The sequence below is a fragment of the Geotrypetes seraphini genome, chromosome 2 (genome assembly GCF_902459505.1).
Source record: "Geotrypetes seraphini chromosome 2, aGeoSer1.1, whole genome shotgun sequence".
NCBI classification, from domain to species: Eukaryota; Metazoa; Chordata; class Amphibia; order Gymnophiona; family Dermophiidae; genus Geotrypetes; species Geotrypetes seraphini.
The window spans coordinates 72,174,544-72,194,525 of record NC_047085.1 but is presented as its reverse complement, the minus strand read 5'-3'; the positions used below and the strand labels follow the sequence as shown (position 1 = coordinate 72,194,525).

The following is a 19,982-nucleotide window of genomic DNA, read 5'->3' as shown; positions in this document are numbered from 1 at the left end:
TTAAAAAAAAAAAATGAAGAATACACATAGCTGATCGGCTGGGCGCCAGTGTTCTTAACCATTGCTTGCTCTTCGTGTATTCTAGTCATGTTTATTGGGATTTGTATGCTACCTTTTTTGAATTTATACAACCACATACAAAATGGTTTACATACAGGTGCTTCAAGCATTTTTCCTTATCTGTCCTGGAGGCTCACAATCTGTCTAATGTACCTGGGGCAGTGGAGGATTAAGTGGCTTGCCCAGGGTCACAACCCTGTGCTATTTCCTGTGACTCTAGGCAAGTCACTCAATCCTCTACTGCCCAAGGTAGATAGATTGTGAGCCCACCGGGAGAGATACGGAAAATGTTTGAAGTACCTGTATGTAAACTGCTTTGAATGAGGTTGTCACTTTCCTTCTCAGATTTATATTATCTCTCACCAATGTTTCTGTAATTTGTTTAGAGGTAACATTAGACTTTTTAAGTTCTTGTAATTCAGTTTTAAGATTTTTAATATCAACTTCTTGAATATTTACTTTTTGTTCCAATTGTACCAATTGGGGCTTAATTGACTTGACCAGGTCAGCCACGAGATCCCAAATAGCGTCCAGAGTTACCTCTTGAGGTTTCTTTAATATTAGGAAAGATTTTTCAAGTTGAATTTTAACATCCTCACCAGTCGGCTCCTCCTCTTGTTGGTGGTTCTCCCGTTCACAGGTCCCCCTCTGAACAAACACCTCAGGCTCCAAAGGACTCTCCTGCAGCTGTAGAGAGTCCAAATCCAAACTCCCCGATTCGATGTCCAAAACCTCCAGGGAAGGGAGCACACCGCCTTCCGATTGCTCCTCCTCCCACAGAGCGCTGGTGGTCTGAGGGAGGGGGTGGAGGCGCTCTTACATCGGGGCTCAATGAGATCTCAAGTCCCGGGGAGATCACCACTGCCTCGCTACAGGGCGTCTCCAATGGGGTTGCTGACGCCGCTGACATTTCCTGCATTCGGCGCAGGAGCTTGTCGATGTTGCCGATTTGGGCCGGGCCAGGTCGCCGCAAGGCTCCAGCGGAACTACGGCTCCTCCTCTTCGGCATCCTAAAAGGTAATTTTCCTCTCTCGAACAAAGGGAAATCTGAAAAAATCGCACAAACGGCTGCACCGAACCGCTCAGCTGACCTTCCCTTCTGCTATCTTGGATGAGTGAGGTTGTATAACTACAAAATGGCAGTATAAAAGTCCTAATCCCTTTCCCTTTCTAGGTTCATGCATTCTTACAGATTTAGAACTGTACATGCTGGTAACTGCTGGGGATGTCGGCCACTGTATGAAATTGTGTAGGGTTCAAATTAATTATGTGTTTTGTTAAATGGATTTCACTGTAACTTGAAATCCAATCTTTTAATAGTCAAATAACTCATAAAACAAGTAGACAAAGGATGTAATTCTATAAAGTAGACATTAACATTTGCACCAAAGTTACCTGGGTAAATATTTAGAATATTGTATGTATGCATGTACTGTATATGCTAGTATTCCATCTTAAGCGTAATTCTGCATATCTTACATAACAGAGAGAACAAAAGAATTGCTGGGTCAGACCAGTGGTCCATCGTGCCCAGCAGTCCGCTCACGCAGCGGTCCCCCAGGTCAAAGACCAGTGCCCTAACCGAGACCAGCCTCACCTGTGTACATTCTGGTTCAGCAGAAATTTGTCTAGCCTTGTCTTGAATCCCTGGAGGGTCTCTTCCCCTATAACAGACTCCGGAAGAGCATTCTAGTTCTCCACCACTCACTGGGTGAAGAAGAACTTCCTTACTTTTGTACAGAATCTATCCCCTTTTAACTTTAGAGAGTGCCCTCTCATTCTCCCCACCTTGGAGAGGGTGAACAACCTATCCTTATCTACTAAATCTATTCCCTTCATTATCTTGAATGTCTCAATCATGTCCTCTCTCAATCTCCTCTTTTCAAGGGAGAAGAGGCCCAGTTTTGCTAATCTCTTATTGTACAGCAACTCCTCCAGCCCCTTAACCATTTTAGTCACTCTTCTCTGGACCCTTTCCAGTAGTACTGTGTCTTTCTTCATGTACGGTGACCAGTGCTGGGCGTAGTATTCCAGGTGAGGGCGTACCATGGCCCTGTACAGCGGCATGATAACCTTCTCCGATCTGTTAGTGATCCCCTTCTTAATCATTCCTAGCATTCTGTTCGCCCTTTTTGCAGGCGGCCTCATTGACTTGTCGACTAGTTTTCCCAAGTCTCTTTCCTGGGAGTCTCTCCAAGTACCGCCCCAGACATCTTGTATTCGTGTGTGAGATTTTTGTTACCGACATGCATCACCTTAACACTTATTCATGTTGAACCTCATTTGCCATGTCGCTGCCCATTTCTCGAGCGTGGTTATGTCATGTTGCAGATCTTCACAATCCCCCTGCGTCTTCACTACTCTGAACAACTTTGTATCATCAGCAAATTTAATCACCTCACTCGTCGTACTAATTTCCAGATTGTTTATGAATATGTTGAAGAGCACGGGTCCAAGCACCGAGCCCTGCGGCATCCCACTGGTGACGTTCTTCCAGTCCGAGTATTGTCTATTTACCCCCACTCTGTTTCCTATCCACCAGCCGGTTTTTAATCCACGTGAGTATTTCACCCTCTATTCCATGGCTCACAATTTTCCGATGTAGTCGTTCATGTGGAACCTTGTTGAACGCCTTCTGAAAATCCAGATATACAATGTCGACTGGGTCACCCTTGTCTATCTTCCTGTTTACTCCCTCGAAAAAGTACAGCAAGTTCGTCAAGCAAGGTCGTCCTTTGCTGAAGCCTTGCTGGCTGGGGCAGTGTCTTGGCACAGCATACAGTTACTTAGTAACATAGTTGTAGGATGTGAAGGTATTCATACCATGTATTTTTTATTTAATTTTGTTTTCTAGCCCGTTTCACCCAAAGAGCTCAGAACAGGTTACAGGTTAAACATATGTACATAAAATACAGTTAACAGGTTACAATATGACAGTTACAGTAAAAGGTTGTGTCTTAATTCTATACATACTAGAGGTCTAATATAGAGAGTTGAGCGGGGACAGAAATCCCGCCCATCCCCGCCAGGATCCTTTCCACCCCCACCCGTCCCCGCGAGGAATCCCCTCCATCCCCGCCTGTCCCCATAAAAAACAGCAATTACTTTTGACAAGATCATCAGTTCCACAGTTTCTTTTGTGTTTGCACTGCTGTTTTCCTTATGGAATCTCTTTGGTGGAGCCCTTTTTTTTTTTTTTCTGTTCAGGTAATTAACTTGTATTCTCCCTTTTACTAAGGCGTGCTAGCCAATTTAGCGTGGGCTAAATGCTAATGCGTCCACAGAATATAATGGACACGTTAGCATTTAGCGCGTACTAAATTGGCTAGCACGCCTTAGTAAAACAGGGGGTCTATAAGTTAATTACCTGAACAGAAAACAAAGAAAGGGTTCCACCAGAGATTCCACTAGGAAAACAGCAGCATAAATACAAAAGAAACTGTGTAATTGATGATCCTGATGAAATCTTTATTTGAAAAGGGTGCAGATGAATTAAAAAATAAAACACAATATGAAAATATAAAACACAGTAAAAGATTTCATCAGGATCATTACATTACATTAGGGATTTCTATTCCCCATTACCTTGCGGTTCAAGGCGGATTACAAATGGTTTGTCCGGATATTAGAAGTGTTTAGAGAGTAGTTTGTACAATTCTTTGAGTTGTTAAGGATTACATCTGAATTGTCATGATATTATAAGTACATATGTTGTAGTTGCAAGTGATGCCGGTGTTAGTTCGGTTTTATGTGTTTTATGAAAAGAAGGGTTTTTATTTCTTTTTTGAAGGTTTTGTAGTCTGTGGTTGTGGTCAATGGGTTGTAGAGTTGTGGGTCGAGTTTTGCAGCTTGAGTGGCTAGGAGGTTGTCGTACAGTTTTTTTCTTTTGACGTTTTTGGTTGGAGGGTGTGTAGGTTCTCCTATATCTGATTGAGGTGGGTTGAATTAGTCGATTGTTCCAATAGGCTGGGCTGTCTCCGTTTATTGCTTTAAATAGTAGGCAGTAAAATTTGAAGTGCATTCTCGCTTGTATTGGGAGCCAATGTGAGTCGTGGTATGCCTCTGTGACGTGGTCATATTTCTTCAGTGAGTAGACCAATCTTAGGGCTGTGTTTTTTATTGTTTGTAATTGTTTTATCATGGTTGCTGTGCATGGGAGATATAATATGTTGCAGTAGTCTATTAGACCCAGGATTAGGGATTGTATCAAGAGTTGGAATTGTTTTCTGTCGAAGAATTTTCTGATTTGCCTCAGGTTTCTCATGACTGCGAATTATTTTTTTATTGTATTGTTGATTTGTGGCTGCACGTAAACAGCTGAGAGCCTTGCTTACTGTTCCTGCCCCGCCGCACCACAAGACCAATCAGCAAGGCTTTTAGCTGTGTGCAAGGCTTTCAGCTCAGCATGGCTGTTTCTGCCACAGTGCCAGACTGGTCTCTCAGTTGCGTCGGAAATTAGGTAGGCCTCAATAAGTCGAACCCTGATTCCATCCCTGTGGGAGTCCCGTGGGACAGAGGGGTGTCCCCGTGGGAGTCCTGTGGGTCAGGGGGGATTCCCACGATCCCCGTTCCCGTGCAGACCTCTAGTCTATTACCAGTAAACATAATATAGAGTTTACAGGTTACAATTTGCCATAGTTATCCTTAACAGTGTAAGTTTTCAGTACAAGTTTTTATCCTAACTAGACACACGCTAGGGCTCTAATACCAATATACATAATGTACAGTTACAGCTTAAATTTGCCGTAGTTACATTGAAAGATGTTTCAATACAAGTTTGTTATTTTATAATGTAATACATACCGGGATCTAGTACCAATTATACATTTCTTTGTAATCCATCGGTCATGGGCGGGGGAATTAGGTGAAGAGAGATGTTTTTATTGCTTTCCTAAAGCTGAAGAGTTCTTTAAGGGATCTGATCTTCGAGGGCAGTCGATTCCAGTGGCTCAGTATGAAGTTGGAGTAGGAACATTGTTTGGCAGCTTGCAGTTGAAAGGCACGACCAGGAGGCGTTTTAAGGCGTATTTCATCCTGGGAGCAGGAGATCTGTTCAGCACTTATGGAGGAAGCTTTGCCATCACATAGTCTGGCGCCATGTCGTCCAAGGATTTGAATGCTTGCAGCAGGCCCTTGAAGACACAACATTTGGCTACAGGCAGCCAGTGAACCAAGATAGAGCTTGGGAGACAGGGTCACAGGCACGGAGGTTTTTTAGAAGTCTGATTGCTGCGTTTTGTACACATTGGAGACGTATGTTGTTCGCTGTGAGACCATTGAATAGGGCGTTGCAGTAGTCCATGCAGGAAATAACTAAGTAGTTGGGTGAAGTCAGACTCAGAGATATGGCTGGAAAGTGACAGGTTGGAGTCGAGGAGTATTCCTAGGCTCTATGCTTGGTCCTTTGCAGTTAAGGTAGTTGAGTCCCAGCATAGTGAGGGACGGGTGCAGTAGTAGTGTTCTTTGGGGATCCAAAGGAGTTCCGATTTAGAGGCATTTAGTTGCAGTTTGTTGCTGGTCATCCAGTTTTTGATTTCCAAGATGCATTTTAGGAGTTTTGTGATCTGGGCATCGCAGTTTTCTCCTAGCGGTAGATGTCATCCACGAAGGAGTGAATCTATATTTGGTATTTGTGGGCTATGTCTAGGACTTGTCTAATGTAGAGATTGAATAACAGGTGGGATAGCAGAGCCCCCTGTGGAACACCGTATTTGATCGGTTTCGGTTTTGCTAGTGCATCGTTGAGCAGTATGCTTTGGTATCTATTATTCAGAAAGGAGGTGAACCATACCCCAGCAAGCTCTTTATGCAGTGGAAGAGTAGCCTGCTGATGAGAGCAGAGAGGCCTGAGAACCAGGGGAGCCACAGTAGCTCCTTGTGATCTTGGGCAAGTCACTTAACCTTCCATCTGAGGTTGCCTCAGATGGAAGGTTAAGTTATCAAAGCAGGGGCAAGAAAATACCTGTTGTTCTTAAATCTACACCACTTTTATAACTTTAAGACTTACAGGTGGTATATAAAAGATACATAAATTAAAAAAAATTGTGATCCACTCAATAAAATCATCTTCAATGTCCACATCAGGATCTTTCGAATGGACTTGCCTCCAACTGATTTTACTGAACATTCAGCTAACTTAACAGAAAATTTTATAATACTGTGTTGTGCTTCTTGCCCCCACTTGACTGACAAACATTTCTGAGGAGAACACTGACCTTGTGCTACCCTCACATACTAAGTAGAGATTAGATCTGATTAGGCATTCTGCCTTTGGAGTAATTGCCTTATATTTTTGGAATGACCTGTCCTCTCTCTTTGACTTTGAAATATAAAATAGTTGGTGTAAATATACGCCTCTGCATTTTAGCCAAAATGTCTGCTGACATTTTAAAAAGATACAAAGGCCACGTGCATGTCTTTATAAAATAGACATAAAATAAATGTCTGTTAACCTCAATTTAGGTCAGGAGAGTCAAACTATCAGGCCCGCAGGCCAAATCTGGCCCACAGTATAATTAGATTTGGCCTGCGAGAAAATACCCTTTCTGTTCCTTTATTGTCCACCATCTCTCTCCTGACTTCCCGGTCTCACCTTCAAAGCAGCCTGCAGAGGATCGCTAGTCAGCTGTAGCAATCCTAGAAGGCTGCTATCAGCCTTTGCAGCACGTTCCCTCTGCCGTGGTCCCATCCCTCCTCTGACATACAGGACCGCAGTAGAAGGAAAATGCTGCGGAGGCCGATGGCAGCCTGATAGGAGCGCTACAGTCGGCCAGCGATCCTCTGCAGGCTGCTTTGAAGGTAAGACCGGGAATCAGGAGGATGCTAGAAAGAAGGGGGAAAACATACAGGCCTTTAGATGTTTGTGTATGTGTGTGTGTGTGTGGGGGGTGCTGGTGTAGAAGTACACAGAGGAAGGGAAGGGGGGTCCAGAGACGTGCATAATATGCCAGACTGAGGGTGGGAGAGGGGAAGAAATAATGGGTCTAAAAACAGAGGAGAGGGAAAGAGATGGTGGACAATGGGATGGAGGGAGGGGAGGAACAGAATGGGAGAGAAGTTGGACACAAAGAATGGTGTGGAAGGGGGGATAGAGATACTGGATAGCAGGGTAGTTTGGAAGAGATGGTGGACGCTGGGGTGGTGGGGAAGGTGGAGAGATGCTGGATGAAAGGGTAGTTGAGAAAAGGAGAGATAGTGAATCTGGGGATGGTGAAGTCCATTGCTGCAGCTACAGGGATGGAAACTAAAAAAAGGAAAGATGCCAGACCTCTGGGGGAGGGAAGGTAAACAAAAGGGGAGGACAGAGATTGAAGATGGATGTTTAGCACCGAGAAAGAAGAAAACGATGGGCAGGAGACCCTAGCAAGCGAGTTATCAGAAGAAAAACAGAAACCAGAGCCTGGGACCAACATGATTTGAATAACAACAAAAGGTAGAAAAAATAATTTTATTTTCTATTGTGATTACAATATGTCAGATTTGAAATGGGGTACCCTGTCAGAGCTGGTATTAAATAGCAAGTGTGAACTAGGACCTAAAAGAGAGGAAAAGTATTTTTTATTTACTTTGTTTACACCACAGTGCCAGCGTAGGGTTGGAAAGATTGTAACCCTATACAGTACTCCCCCGATATTCATGGGGGTTCCGTCAAAGCAGCTCCTGATTGGTGAGGCCCGACTTTAGTACAGGAAGAGGCGGTCAGAGCATACAGCGAGTGATTTCATTCACTCGCCGGTGCACCGGCTGCCCTCACCTGCCTCTCCAGCTGTCCTCTCCTGATTGGCGGTTCGCGGTCGGAAAATACCGCGAATGACCGGGACCGTGAACCACCGACCGCAAATTCGCGGGGGAGCACTGTACTTCTACTAAGACTAAGTATCTTAATAAAAAAATTTGGCCCGTGACTTAGCCTGTGTTTTAGATTTCAGACCCTTATGTGATTGGGTTTGAAACCCCTGATTTAGGTAGTCGTAAGGTTATCAAGGTTATCCTTGCAGTGTCACTGTACAATGGGGGTGTCAGCAGGAGCAGAGTTCAGTATTGATAGCTACAGCTTCTTCTAGGAAGTAGGATATGCAAAATCTGCCGTGTTCACTGTGGTGCCAGAAATAATATTTTTGTTCTTTCCTGCTCTGCAGTGCCATTGGTTTTCTTGAAGCAATAGTGTGCATAAAGTTTGGTCAGGACCTGTTCTCCAAAACACATCTACTTTATGTCGTCTTTTGGCTTCTCTTTGTGGTAAGTGACTCATAAATTAAACATGCCTGCATACAACCTTGTTGTTGAGAAGCAAGCTTCTGGTTTATTTTCATCTATTTGAAAACAAAAAATAGAAAATTATGTAAAATTATGTGCCTATTCTCTAGTTGGTAATGCTGTTTTGTAGGATAATTACACATTCATCTAGTCGAGTAAACAAAATATTGGTTGTTACTAAAGAGGACTTTCTTGAAATTATAGGCTTCCAAGAGCATAGTGCTATTTGTTTTTTTTACCTTTGCAACATCTTTTAGAGGAGTCCTGTCAACACTGTACCTTCTTTTGGTTCTGGCCCAGTGCTAGAAATTAACATATCTTTCCACAGTCAAGACCTGTACTTGGTTCTGTGCATAGTAAGACCCTGGAGACCTCCAAGATTCCTGGAACTAAAAATATTTTGCTGATATGAAAACAATGAAGCAGTAGGGAACCTATTGTGAATCTACACAGATCAAAGCAAATTTCCCAAAATAATCACATTTGGAGGAAATATTCCTCAGTAAATAGGTTATCCCAGGATACGCAGGCAATATATTATCCCAGGACAAGCAGGCAGGTATTCTCACTAGTGGGTGACGTCATCCAACGAAGCCCCGATGCGGACATTTCACAAGCACACTTGCTTGTTGAAACTTTTAGAAGTTTCGAGTTGCCCACACCGCGCATGCGCGAGTGCCTTCCCGCCCGATGCACCGGGCGTGTCTCCTCAGTTCTTTCTCTTCCGCGGATCTGAGAAGTTTGCCTTTGAAACTCTCTGCACGAAGTTCCTTTTTGTGCCTTCTGTGCCCGCGGGTTTGGGTTTTTTGTGCTCATTCTTGTTGGCTCGCGTTACGTTTGTTGTTTTAAAAAAAAAAAAAATTTAGTTCGATCGTTCGACCGGGCAGGCCGCGTGGCTGCGGCCCCACGGCTTCAACCTTGCGGAGCTTTTTCGGCCTATGTCCCGGCCTGTTACCAGTTTTAAAAAGTGTGTCAAGTGCCAGCGCGCGATTTCGTTGACGGACCTGCATCAACGCTGTCTTCAGTGTCTCGGGCCACAGCATCTTCCAAAATCGTGCCAGCCTTGCTCCACGCTCACAGCACGTGCGTTTAAGCGTCGCTGTATTTTGTGGGAGTCGCTGTTTGGCATGGAGGCGTCTCCGGTGCTGCCCTCTTCCCAGAGCGCCACGCCTTCGACTTCCGATTCTACATCTTCGGCCTTGAGTCTGCTCAAGCCTGCCTCGTTCGTGCCGGCTTCGACCTCGACGCAGACTGCGGTACCTTCCGATGTCTCTTCAGGTCAGGTAGCGCAGCCTCCTATCCCTCCAGTGGTGCTTAAGGTGCCCAAGGCCTCTAAATCCAAGCTCCCTGACGGCCGAATGACCGATGTCCGTGCAGGAGGTCCCATTGCTGATGTGGATCCCTCTTTGCCGGCGTCATTTCACGCCTTGATGGAGAAGCGATTTGTCGAGCTCTTTACCAAAATTGGGCCAACGCTTCTCTCCCAGATCCAGCCTGGGCACGAGGAAGCCTCCCGCGAGGTCGAGCCGCCTCCAGTGCCTCCTCGGCACACATTCTCGCTGCTGGGAGCAGAGTCTCGGCGAGTGTCGGGTCTGGCTCTGTAACATGTCTCGCAAGGAGCAGAGTCTTTGCCCATGTCACCTTTGGAGCCGATACCCTTGATTCATGGCTTGCCTGGTCCGGACCCTTCCTCTGCAATGCCGGGCCTCGAACCTTGGGGAGCGCCTCGGGGGGCCTCGTCTCAGCCTCTGATGCTTTGATCCACGGCCTCCAGTCCCATCTACTCGATGGCTGCCTCGTCGGGGCATCGCTCGCCTCATCGCTCGAGGCCTGCTTCTCGACACAGCTCCGGTCGTCGATCGAGGCATTCCTCGAAGCATTCCTCGAGACACGCCTTGCCTCATCGGAAGCAACCTTTCCAAGAGTTTTCTCCGGAATACTCGCTCCCTCCTCCCATGCTGGAACTTGAAAACTGCGGGGGTTCGTTCTCTCCGTGCCGGTCCTCGGCATCGGCGAACCTGGCCGCCTCAAGGGCCGGCTCTGGCGGACCAGTTGTCATTTTCGTCCTTCCTGAGGCAGATGGCGGTGGATCTGGATATCACCCTGGATTCGGGTTCCAAGTTCTCGAAGGAGTATCTGGAGATGATGCATCTTCCTCAACCTCCGGCCGAGCTCTCCGCCTGCCTCTACACAAGCTTCTGGACCAGACTTTCATGAGATGCTTCGAGACCCTTTTCTCCATCCCGGCGGTCCCGGGGAAGTTGGATGCTCGCTACCACACGGTGCACCATAAGGGCATCGACGGGGCACAGCTCTCGCACCAGTCTCTCTTGGTTGAATCCTCTCTGAAGCGGTCTCATCCCTCCCAGGTCTATGCTTCCACAACTCCTGGCCGGGAGGGCAAAACCATGGACAGATTTGGCAGGCGCATCTACCAGAACTCGATGATGGCTTCTTGAATCCTCAATTACAGCTTTCATTTTGCGACCTACTTCGAGTTTTTTCTCTCCATCCTTCAAAAGTTTTTACCCTATCTGGACTCTCAGGCTCGCTTCGAGTACTCCGAGGTGCTGGCATCGTTGTCCCAGCTCTGACTGCAGATGATGCAATCGTCTTACGATGCTTTCGAGCTCTTGGCCAGAGCGGCAGCCTGTTCGGTGGCCATGAGACGCTTGGCGTGGCTTCGCACCATCGATATGGACCCGAATCTCCAGGACAGGCTGGCGAACGTTCCCTGTGCGGGGGCGGACCTGTTCGACGAGCCCCTCGAGGCAGCTACGGAGAAGTTATCCAAACATGAAAAATCTTTTCAGTCTATCCTCCGCCAGAAGCCCAAGCCTGCCATCTCTCAACTGGCTCGTCCTCCTATGATTTATCAACGGCGCTACCCGCCGAAGCAGGCTCCTGCCATTCGGCCGCCAGTGAAGAGGCAGCATCAGCAGGAGCCCCAACAAAAGCCTCAACCTTTTGCTGTCCCCAAGGCTCCCCAGCCTTTTTGACTGTCTCATAGGGAACATAACTTCCATCGTTCTGCCCTCCCCTCCTTTACCCATCGGCATCGATGGACGACTATTACCACCGACCTCTGGGTCCTTTCCATCGTAAGAGAGGGATACTCTCTTCAGTTCCATCATGTTCCCCCGGAACATCCTCCAAGAGAGTATCCTTCCAACTTAACTCAGACCGCCCTTCTTTTTCAGGAAGCTCAGGCTTTGCGCCATCGAGCCTGTGTACATTCCCTGTGGACCAACAGAACAGGGGCTTTTACTCCCAGTACTTCCTTGTTCCGAAAAAGACGGGCGACCTGTGTCCTATTTTGGACCTCAGGGTGCTCAACAAGTTCCTGGTCAGGGAGAAGTTTCACATGTTGACCCTGGCTTCTCTCTATCCCCTCCTCGAGCAGAACGACTGGTTATGCTCCCTGCATCTCAAGGAGGCCTACACTCATATTCACATCCATCCGGCCTCCCGTCAATACCTCAGATTTTGGGTGGGACATCTTCATCTTCAGTACAGAGTGCTTCCTTTCGGCCTCGCTTCATCTCCCAGAGTCTTCACCAAGTGCCTGGTTGTGGTGGCCGCAGCACTCAGGAACCATGGTCTGCAGGTGTTTTCCTACCTCGACGACTGGCTCATCAAGGATTCCACGTCTCAGGGGGTCGTCCGGGCCACTCAGAGGACGATCTGGTTTCTACAGAGTCTGGGATTCTAGATCAACTTTCCCAAATCCCATCTTCAACCTTCACAGACTCTCCCCTTCATCGGAGCTGTTCTGGATACTATTCAACTCAGAGCGTTCCTTCCTCCTCAGCGCCTGGCGGCTCTTCTTCAGCTTTGTCACTTGGTCTCTTCTCGCCCGTCCATCTCAGCGAGACACATGATGGTGCTCCTGGGCCACATGGCCTCTACGGTTCACGTGACTTCTTTTGCCAGACTTTATCTGCGGATTCCTCAGTGGACCCTAGCTTCTCAATGGTCGCAGATCTCCGATCCTCTGACTCATCACATTCAGGTCACTCCTGCTCTGCTGCAGTCGCTTCGCTGGTGGATGCTCTCTTCCAGTCTTTCCAGAGGTTTGCTGTTTCACATGCCTACCCATCAGAAGGTCCTCATGACCGACTCCTCGAACTATGCTTGGGGGGCTCATCTGGACGGGCTCCGCACCCAGGGCTATTGGACGAGTGCGGATCGTCTGTGCCATATCAATCTCCTGGAACTCAGGGCGATTTTCAATGCTCTCACTGCTTTTCTACACTGCTTTTACTACACGACATGGTGGTCCTCATTCGTACGGACAATCAGGTCGCCATGTATTATGTCAACAAACAGGGTGGCACGGGATCGGCCTCCCTCTGTCAGGAAGCTCTGAAAGTTTGAGATTGGGTGATTCGCCATAACACCTTCCTCAAAGCTGTCTACATTCAGGGGGCGGACAATGCCTTGGCGGATAACTTGAGTCGCCTTCTACATCCTCACGAGTGGACTCTCCATTCCACGCCCCTTCATCAAATCTTCTCCCTGTGGGGAACGCCTCAGATAGACCTCTTTGCAGCTCCCCACAACTTCAAACTGCCTCGGTTCTGCTCCAGGATCTACACTCCTCATCGTCTCGAGGCAGATGCTTTTCTTCTGGACTGGGGGAATCTCTTTCTGTATGCGTTTCCTCCGTTTCCTCTCATTCAAAAGACTCTGGTCAAGCTCAAGTCCACCGTGATTCTAATTGCTCCTCGGTGGCCCAGGAAACCTTGGTACTCCCTTCTTCTGCAACTCAGCAGCAGGGAGCCCTTCCTTCTACCAGTGTTTCCATCTCTGCTTATGCAACATCAGGGATCTCTGCTTCATCCCAACCTGCAGTCGCTACACCTGACAGCTTGGTTCCTCGCAGCGTAACTTCCCTTCAGTTTTCACCAGCTGTGCGGGATGTTTTGGAAGCTTCCAGGAAGCCTGCTACTCGATAATGCTATTCCCAGAAATGTACTAGATTCTCTACCTGGTGTTTTTCTCATCACAAGGAACCTCAACACGCCTCCTTGTCCTCTGTTTTGGACTACCTTTTGCACCTGTCTCATTCTGGTCTCAAGTCTACATCGATCAGAGTCCATCTTAGTGCAATTGCTGCTTTTCACCAGCCTCTTCAAGGGAAACCTCTTTCTGCACATCCTGTGGTTTCCAGATTTATGAAAGGACTTTTCCATGTCAATCCTCCCCTCAAACCGAATCCGGTGGTTTGGGACCTCAATGTTGTTCTTTCTCAACTTATGAAGCCTCCATTTGAACCTCTTAACAAGGCTCCTCTGAAATTTCTCACTTGGAAAGTGGTGCTTCTCTTTGGCCTCACTTCTGCCCGCCGAGTGAGTGAACTTCAAGCGTTGGTTGTAGATCCGCCCTTTACAGTGTTTCATCATGACAAGGTGGTCCTCCGCACTCATCCCACATTCCTCCCCAAGGTGGTCTCGGAATTTCATCTGAATCAATCCATTGTTCTTCCTGTGTTTTTTCCGAAGCCTCATTCTTATCCTGGAGAATCAGCTCTTCACACTCTGGACTGTAAACATGCTTTGGCTTTCTACCTGGAACGCACCAAGCCTCACAGAACAGCTCCTTTGATCCGAACAAGTTGGGACGCCCTATCTCTAAGCGCACCATCTCCAACTGGATGGCGGCTTGTATCTCTTTCTGCTATGCCTAGGCTGGATTACCCCTTTACAGCAAAGTCACAGCCCATAAGGTCAGAGCAATGGCAGCCTGTAGCTTTCCTCAGATCGACACCGATTGAGGAGATTTGTAAAGCTGCCACTTGGTCCTCGGTTCATACCTTCACCTCACACTATTGTCTGGATACCTTCTCCAGACGGGATGGACAATTTGGCCAAACAGTGTTGCAAAATTTATGCTCCTAAGTTGCCAACTCTCCCTCCATCCCTTTGTGGTTAGCTTGGAGGTCACCCACTAGTGAGAATACCTGCCTGCTTGTCCTAGGATAAAGCAATGTTACTTACCGTAACAGTTGTTATCCAGGGACAGCAGGCAGCTATTCTCACGTCACACCCACCTCCCCTGGGTTGGCTTCTCTGCTAGCTATCTGAACTGAGGAGATACGCCCAGTGCATCGGTCAGGAAGGCACTCGCGCATGCGCGGTGTGGGCAACTCGAAACTTCTAAAAGTTTCTACAAGCAAGTGTGCTTGTGAGATGTCCGCATTGGGGCTCCGTTGGATGATGTCACCCACTAGTGAGAATAGCTGCCTGCTGTCCCTGGATAACAACTGTTACAGTAAGTAACATTGCTTTCTCACACATGGGTGACGTCACCGACGGAGCCCCGGACCACTTCAAAAGTGCATCACCACTTTAAAACTTTAGAAAGTTTGCGATAGCCCGCACCACGCATGCTCGAGTGCCTTCCTGCCCGACATAGGCACACAGTCCCTTCAGTTTCTTAGTCTCTGCAGAGCTAAGAAGTCGCGTCTCAGTGGCCATTGAGGTATTCTTTGTCTTTTGCTGCCTTCCCATTCTCGCGGAGTTTGACTTTTTGTCACTTTTTCTTTATTATTTTATTCTTTTCTTCCGTTGTAAAAAAACCCCGAAAACGTCAAACTTCGTTTTTTCCCTATCGCGTCTTCCGGCCGGTGGGGCCTCTTGTCTCACCTTCGCCACTGATTTCGATTTTGCGAATGCCGTCTTTCTATCCATGTCATGCCCGCAGACGGGGTTTAAAAAGTTTGGTCGTTGTGCTCGGCCCATTTCAGTTACAGATCTGCACCGCTGGTTCCTCCTGTGCCTAGGGCCTGAGCACCGCCCGGAGACTTGTACCCGGTGTTCTTCATTTCAGAAGGAGACATTAAAAATCTGTCTCCTTCAACAGAAAATCCTATTCGGTGCCGCTATGGAAGGAGAGCAGGCACAGCAAACAACTCCCTCGGTGACGACCAAGACGACACCGCAGTCTTTCGATGCTGGTGGAATCCTCTCCGGCATTGCAACCTTCGATAAGTAAACTGTCCAAGAAGCCTCCCTCTACCGACTCTGGGACTAAGGTCAAACAGGCATTGAGTCAAGTCATGCTGACCTTAAAGAAGTCCTGTAAGCGCCCGGTGCCAATTTTGGGGAGTGCCTTGACATCGGCCTCCTCATTGCCGGACCGGAGCGCAGCACCAGCTGTACCAGCTGAAAGCAAACGGTACCAGTGCTCTCTTTGAAGCAAAAAATAGACAATTTGCTTTGGGAGGAATTGGGTGAACATTTTCACATGCTTATTCCATCCCAAATCATGCCACCCTTAACACCACTTTCTCAAGCTCAGTCGATACCGGCTTTTCCAATGACAGTTCAGTCTCAGTCTGTAGCGGTACCGATGAAGACACATGATACTTCAGTACGCAGGCCTTTGACAAAGGAGTCAATATCCCTTCCTCAATACCAACTGTTTTCTGCTCCATCCTCTCTTGAGTTAACTTCGGTACGGTCTGGCAAGGCCTCTCGCAAGCTCAAGAACATTGAACCCTCGACACCGAGTCACCGACACTACTTCAATCTGTTCAGGACTCGGACCAGGAGCCACTTACATCTGATGATGAGGATTCAGACACTTCAACTTCTCCTCAACATCCCACTCAAAATCCTGAGTTTACAGAAAGATCCACTTTCTCAGGAAGATGGCTTAGGACCTCTCCATTCCTTTGCAAGTGGATTCCAAATATAGTAAACAATTCTTGGAAACCTTGGACTATGAACATCCTCCCAAGGAAATGCTACATCTCCCTCTTCACGACATCTTACGTGACACTTTTTATAAAACCTGGAGACCCTGCTTTCCATCCCTGTGGCTCCTAGAAAGCGGGACTCATTATATAAAATGGTACCCATCTCTGGTTTTGACAAACCACAACTTTCTCATGAGTCCCTTCTTGTTGAGTCAACCTTAAAGAAGTCGGCAGGTACCAGTGTTTATGCTTCTGTTCCCCCTACCAGAGAGGGAAAGACCATGGACAAATTTGGCGACCGCCTCTTTCAAAATGCCATGCTTGCCAATCGAGCAGGAAATTATACATTCTATTTTTCTTGCTACCTCAAACATCTGGTAAATCAATTTTCGTCTTTTCAAAAATATATACTATCACAAAAAACTCCAGCTTTCCAGAATCTCATGGCTTCTGTTTTACAACTCAGAAAATATATAGTTCGCTCAAGCAGCAACCATGTCAGTGGCTATGCGCCGTCTTGCTTGGCTCAGAGTCTCTGAGCTTGATATTAACCGTCAGGACCATTTGGCAAATGCTCCATGCTTGGGGAATGAACTTTTTGGAGCATCTATGGATACTGCCACCCAAAATTATCCACCCATGAAACCAGATGGGATGTCTTAGTCAAATCTAAGAAAAAAACCTCAACCACCTCGTAGTTTCAAACCCAGCTGTTCTATCAGCGATGATTCTCTACCAAGCCTGCTCTACCTCCTCCTCAACTTAGGAGGCAAAAACCACAGCAACGTCAACAACAACCTAAACAACAGGCTGCTCAGCTGAAACTCGCCCACCCTTTTTGACATGTTCCTCAAGAGCATAGCCATGTTTCCCGTTTTTCAGCAGTTGCCTCAACCCATCGGAGGACATTTCATCACTCGTTGGGAGCTTATCATGACCAATCTCTGGGTATTGTCCATCATTCGTTAGGGTTACACTCTCCATTTCCACCATCTGCCTCCAAACCATCCTCCAGGAGAGTCTGTTTCAGACCCTGCCCAGTCCTCCCTTCTGCTTCAGGAGGTTCAATCTCTTCTCCTGCTGAATGCCATCGAGGAAGTTCTCCTCTCTCCCACTACTCCCGCTACTTCTTGATTCACAAGAAGACGGGAGAACTGCATCCCATTTTGGATCTCAGAGCTCTGAACAAATTTCTAGTTAAAGAGAAATTCCTTATGCTCTTTCTGGCTCTTCTTTATCCTCTGATGGACTGCAATGACTGGCTATGCTCTCTGGATCTTAAGGAAGCCTACACTCATATCCCAGTTCATCAGGCTTCCCGACAATATCTCCGCTTCAAAGTCAATCAGTGACATTATCAGTACAAGGTCCTTTCAGCCTAGCTTCATCTGCAAGCTTCAGCCTAGCTTCACCAAGTGTCTCATTGTAGTCGCTGCTTATCTTCGATCACACCGTCTGCAAGTCTTCCCTTACTTGGACGATTGGCTGATCAAAGCTGCGTCATCCTGGCTGGTGGCTCTGCACACAACTTGGACTATATCCTTCCTTCAATTTCTGGAATTCAAAGTCAATTTCCCAAAATCCCATTTGCTCCCGACTCAACATCTACAATTCATTGGAGCGATCCTGGACATGAGTCTGATGAGAGCTTTTCTCCCTCCAGATTGCATGCAATCTATTCTTCGCCTTTGTCAACGGATGTTCCAAATCCAAATTCTCTTGGTGAGAAACATGATGATTCTTCTTGGTCACATGGCTTCCATGGTCCATGTAACATCCTTGGCACCACTGCATATGTGCATTCCTCAGTGGACCCTGGCTTTCCAGTGGTCTCAAACAACAGATTGACTATCTCAACATATATTTGTAACATCATCTCTTCTGCAGTCACTTCAATGGTGGCTGACCTCTTCCAATCTATCCAGAGGTCTCTCTTCCATTTACCTCCTCATCATCAAGTACTAACGATAAATGCATCTCCGTATGCATGAAGAGCTTACATGGGAGGCCTACAAACGCAAGGTCTTTGGTCTCACAGGAAATGATGACGGGAAACTGACGGGGTTGATGGTCAGTCTAGAAGAGGTATGCAGACAGATTGATAGGCTTAAAAACGATAAATCCCCTGGACCAGATGGCATCCATTCGAGGGTAATCAAGGAACTGAAAGGGGTTATAGCTCAACTGCTTCAACTAATAATCAACCTGTTGATCAAATTGGGAAGGATTCCGGAAGACTGGAAAGTGGCAAATATTACGTCGATCTTCAAGAAAGGTTTGAGAGGCGATCTGGGAAACTACAGACCGGTGAGTCTGACCTCGGTACTGGGAAAGATGGTAGAGGCCCTGATAAAGGCCCGCATCATTGACCACCTTGACAAACACAATCTGATAAGGACCAGCCAACACGGCTTCAGCAAAGGAAGATCTTGCTTGATGAACTTGCTACACTTCTTCGAGAGAGTTAACAGGCAGATAGACAAGGGTGATCCGGTCGACATTGTATATCTGGATTTTCAGAAGGCGTTCGACAAGGTCCCACATGAACGACTACTTCGAAAAATTGCGAGCCATGGAATCGAGGGTGAAATATTCACGTGGATTAAAAACTGGTTGGTGGATAGGAAACAGAGTGGGGGTAAATGGACAATACTCAAACTGGAAAAGGGTCACGAGTGGAGTGACGCAGGGTTTGGTGCTTGGACCCGTGCTCTTCAACATATTTATAAATGACCTGGAAATTGGTACGACAAGCGAGGTGATAAAATTTGCAGATGATACGAAGTTATTCAGAGTAGTGAAGACGAAGAAGGATTGCGATGACCTGCAAAGTGACATAAACATGCTTGAAAAATGGACCATGACATGGCAAATGAGGTTTAACATGGATAAGTATAAGGTGATGCATGTCGGTAACAAAAATCTTATATACGAATACAGGATGTCCAGTGCAGTAATCGGAGAGACTCCCCAGGAAAGAGACTTGGGAGTACTGGTCGACAAGCTGATGAAGATGTCTGCGTAGTGCGTGGTGGCGATGAAAAGGGCGAACAAAATGCTTGGAATGATTAAGAAGGGGATCACGAACAGATCGGAGAAGGTTATCATGCCGCTGTACTGGACCATGGTACACCCCCACTTGGAATACTGCATCCAGCACTGGTCACCGTACTTGAAGAAGGACACAGTACTACTCGAAAGGGTCCAGAGAAGAGCGACTAAAATGGTTAAGGGGCTGGAGGAGTGAGTACAGTGAGAGATTAAAGAAACTGGGCCTCTTCTCCCTTGAAAAAAGGAGACTGAGAGGGGACATGATCGAAATGTTCAAGATAATGAAAGGAATATACTTAGTAGTTAAAGACAGGTTGTTTACCCTCTCCAAGGTAGGGCGAACAAGAGGGCACTCTCTAAAGTTGAAAGGGGATAGATTCCATACAAATGTAAGGAAGTTCTTCACCTAGAGAGTGATGGAAAACTGGAACGCTCTTCCGGAGGATGTTATAGGGGAAAACACCCTCCAGGGATTCAAGACAAAGTTAGATAACTTCCTGTTGAACCAGAACGTACGCAGGTAAGGCTAGACTCAGTTAGGGCACTGGTCTTTGACCTAAGGGCTGCCGTGGGCGTGGACTGCTGGGCACAATGGACCAATGGACCACTGGTCTGATCCTGCAGTGGCAATTCTTATGTTCTTATGATAGTTTCATATCAATCTCCTAGAACTGCAAGCGATGTATTTTGCTCTCACAGCTTTCCAGCATCATTTATGCGCTAAAGACCTTCTCCTTCACGCAGACCATCAAGTAGCAATGTACTACATAAATAAGCAAGGAGGTCCAGGCTCTCTCTGGTTATGTCAGGAGGCCCAAAAGATCTGGACTTGGGCAACTGCTTGCAACCTTGTCTTGAAGGCTGTCTACATTCAAGGGGAGAAGAATTACCTAGCAGACAACCTCAGCAGAAT

At 47.0% G+C, this 19,982-nt stretch overlaps 1 protein-coding gene across 1 annotated transcript in view; it reads left to right on the top strand.

The window, feature by feature from the left end:
- The window catches only part of PTDSS1 (phosphatidylserine synthase 1), a 150,483-nt gene that overhangs the window by 91,557 nt on the left and 38,944 nt on the right, over nucleotides 1-19,982 (top strand). Inside the window, exon 10 of the mRNA XM_033933165.1 lies at nucleotides 8,199-8,298. Coding sequence (XP_033789056.1) covers nucleotides 8,199-8,298 — 100 coding nt within the window. The remainder of the gene's footprint in view (nucleotides 1-8,198; nucleotides 8,299-19,982) is intronic.